The 3,049-nt window shown below is 49.3% G+C and overlaps 1 protein-coding gene across 1 annotated transcript in view; it reads left to right on the top strand.

Annotated features, from left to right (window-relative positions):
* Positions 1 to 2,769: 2,769 nt before the first annotated feature.
* FBXO33 (F-box protein 33) overlaps positions 2,770 to 3,049 on the top strand; it is a 21,929-nt gene continuing 21,649 nt past the window's right edge. The window contains exon 1 of the mRNA XM_009887022.1: positions 2,770 to 2,966. Within this exon, the coding sequence (XP_009885324.1) occupies positions 2,770 to 2,966 (197 nt within the window). The remainder of the gene's footprint in view (positions 2,967 to 3,049) is intronic.

The raw sequence follows: 3,049 nt of genomic DNA, 5'->3' as shown, positions 1-3,049 counted from the left end.
GGAAGTGCCAGAGGCTCGGGGGGTGGGGGGGGCAGAGTGCCGCTCCTCCACCTCTATGGTGAGCGCTGGAAGGAGCGCCGCTTCCGCCCTCTTCCCCCCACCCCCTTTGGCCTTACCGGGTGCCTGTGCCCGGCAGCGCCGCCGCTTCTGGGGCCTCCCACCGCTCTCCCCGCTGGGGCAGCGCCGGTGCCGGCCTGGGCCCAGCCGTCCCGTGGAGCCTCCGCGGGGATGAGCGCTGTCCCGCACGGAACCTCCCGCCGTCCCCTGGAGCGGGGCTCTCGCCGTTTTCCTCAGCCCCAAAAGCCGGAGCAGTAACAGCTCCAGGCTCGGGTTTTTCCCCGGCTCCATCGGGATCGGTACCGGGACTGCAGTGTTCAGCTGGAGCCCAATTCCTTTTACATTAACCTTGTGATCCAGAGAATATTTTATGGGTGAAGGTTACGCAGGAAGCTTATGGTCAAGTTCAACGTTTAACCGCTGAACTCTTCTTCAACATAAATCAGCGCAGAAGACACGTTATTTCAGTGTGTTACAGCACATGCGGACACACTGGTTTCCCACTAGTGCTCGGTTTCTGTTCCTGCTTTGTTCTGACTTGGTGTGTCTGTTCTTGCAGTTGGGGATGAAGAACTAAGTTCACAGCAGGTCGCGCTAATGACACACACCAAGTTAGTAATTCCAGAAACATACGTGTCTTATCAATATACCCAAAACCCAAGATGGGACTGAGTAATCGAGAAAGCTTGTACTTTGGTTTTTGTTCATTAGCCTTATCTCGTATCTGTCAGTTAGCAGGACAGAGCTCCTGAAGCAGCGGGGGGGTTAACAGCCTCTGGTCTTGACATCAGCTGCTGATGGACCTTTAGGTCCAGTGAACTTTAACTTGGTTATGGCCAGTCCATAGCTCTGGAGCCACGTGTGATTCCTGACTCGCGTGCCAGAACAGGAGGGTGCTGGCACTGGTGTGGCTGAGCAATGAGAAGCCCAGTGATATGGAAGTAACCCAACAGGAGCTGTCGGGGCTGGCAAAACCAGGTTCCCCTGGGGCCACCTGGGCGCACAGCCCGTTCTGATCCATGGCAGACTGTGCAAGAACCTGTGGTCATTTCCTGGGAAATGACTGTCATCTCCTGCCTGTGAACTGCTTCGGAGTGGTTTCCTCTTTTCAGCCCCACTAAGATGTGCAGTATGGCTTCTCTACCATTTGAAAAGATTCATGGTTACCCCCCTCGACTTCAAATGTTTAGTGAGTGGCTTCATGGAGGGCTATGCACTGGGGTCATACTGACAGTCTAGTGCTTCAGCAAAAGGGCAGTTGACCAGCTTGCTGGAGCCACCCAGTAACTCCCTAAAGTCTGCAAGCAAGTTAGATGCACATCTTTTCCCAAGGTATTAACCACCAACTTGCAGTCACTGCATTAGTACTAACAAAAACCTGCACTGTGAAATCAGCTCTCAAGTCAACCTGAAGCACATTTCTGATGTCCAAGGCAGGGAAAACTGTGATTCAACACCCAGAATCGTCAGCCTCAGAGATTTAGTTGCCTCAGTGCCGTTCTGACCATGAGGATAGATTGAATCGGTGAACCTCACCAAGTCTGGCATTTATCATGTCGGACCACTTGGCCATAGTTGTGATGACCTGAAGCTTTAGACAGACCTATTTATTCACTCAAGGCTACAAAACTGAAGGTAATAGCTTCGAGATTTAGTTTTTTAACATAACCCAAATAAACTGGAGCTGAGTAAATGACCATGCAACAGTGACAGTAAAAGACCGTTTCACTGTGTTTATTATCACAGGGACGATCCCAGCATGCCGCATTTGCTGATCCAATACAATCCAACAAAGGCAACGAGAAATGCAGAATTACTAACTTCATAAACCATTTTTTCTTGATGCCACTTCAGTAATCCCAGGGCACTGAATCGTAAAGCTTGATTCAATTACATTAAGATACTTAGTAATCTCGGAAGTCCTTTGACTCATCATCAGCCCAACAATGTGGAATTGTTGAGTAGGTATTAAAATATGGCGACGTGTAGACGCATAAGTTCCTTTCATTTGCATCCTCCTAGGCCAGATGAGTTTGGCTGCTTCAGAGCTTGCATCTTGATTGCCTGGGGAATTTTGGTTTAATCTGATAGGGGAATCTGCAGTGGGAGTAGCACAGTGCTTACCTGAGTTGTTTATGCAGGTCCAAATGACTGGCGCAGGTGTGTGAAGCAGCACTGGTCCCTGACGGGAGAAGAATTGTCCAGCTGGTAATTTCCTACGGTCTCACTTTCTCAATAACATCTGCTCCCCTGGGATCCTTCTCTCTAATCAAGGAGAAACAGAAGACTCAGTCAGATTTCCCCCATGACCAGATTAAAGAAAAGCGAAACGATACTGGTTTTTCACCCCAGCTGTGAGACAGAGAAAATGGCTAGTCATGGTGTAAAGAGAGAGTGGTGTTTTAGATCTGGTTGTTGATAAATCTGTTTATAATGGGACCCTCTTCTGAATGCAAAGAGGAGCCTACGCCTTATTTCTCTTAGCACATCTTTTGTTCTTTCATGTATGCCATTTCAGTACACTCAGATATATAACATTGTTATATAAACTCATATGCGCTATTCCAAGACACTGGCAATACTCAATTTTATTTCAATGAGGTTTTTAAAATTGTCAAACTTGCATGTACAATTGCAATTAACTTCACTTTGACGTTCAGCCTTTGCAGCATCAGTATGTGACAGATTTTTAAAACTCTCTCAGAAGTCTGCATGCACGCGAAAAGCCGTCTTCCCACACCTACGGCTGATGTTGGCACGGGCGTTACAAAACGCAGTTTTAAGAAGCGGAGAGACCCAAGATTTGGAGCGTTTCCTCATGCATCCCCTCAGGCTCGCATCCAGTCCTGTCACATGTCGGACCCTCCGTCGCCGCGCTTCGCCTTTCCTGCCCAGTCAGCGCGTTTCCCGTAGCGGCAGCTGGAAATGCTGCCGAGGTAATTTCGCTGGCTGGAAGGCGTACGTGCGGGCAGAGACGGGCCTCCACGCCGCC

This window comes from Charadrius vociferus, unplaced genomic scaffold (assembly GCF_000708025.1).
Source record: "Charadrius vociferus isolate BGI_N301 unplaced genomic scaffold, ASM70802v2 scaffold14, whole genome shotgun sequence".
NCBI lineage: Eukaryota > Metazoa > Chordata > Aves > Charadriiformes > Charadriidae > Charadrius > Charadrius vociferus.
This window is presented reverse-complemented; position numbering and strand designations above follow the sequence as displayed.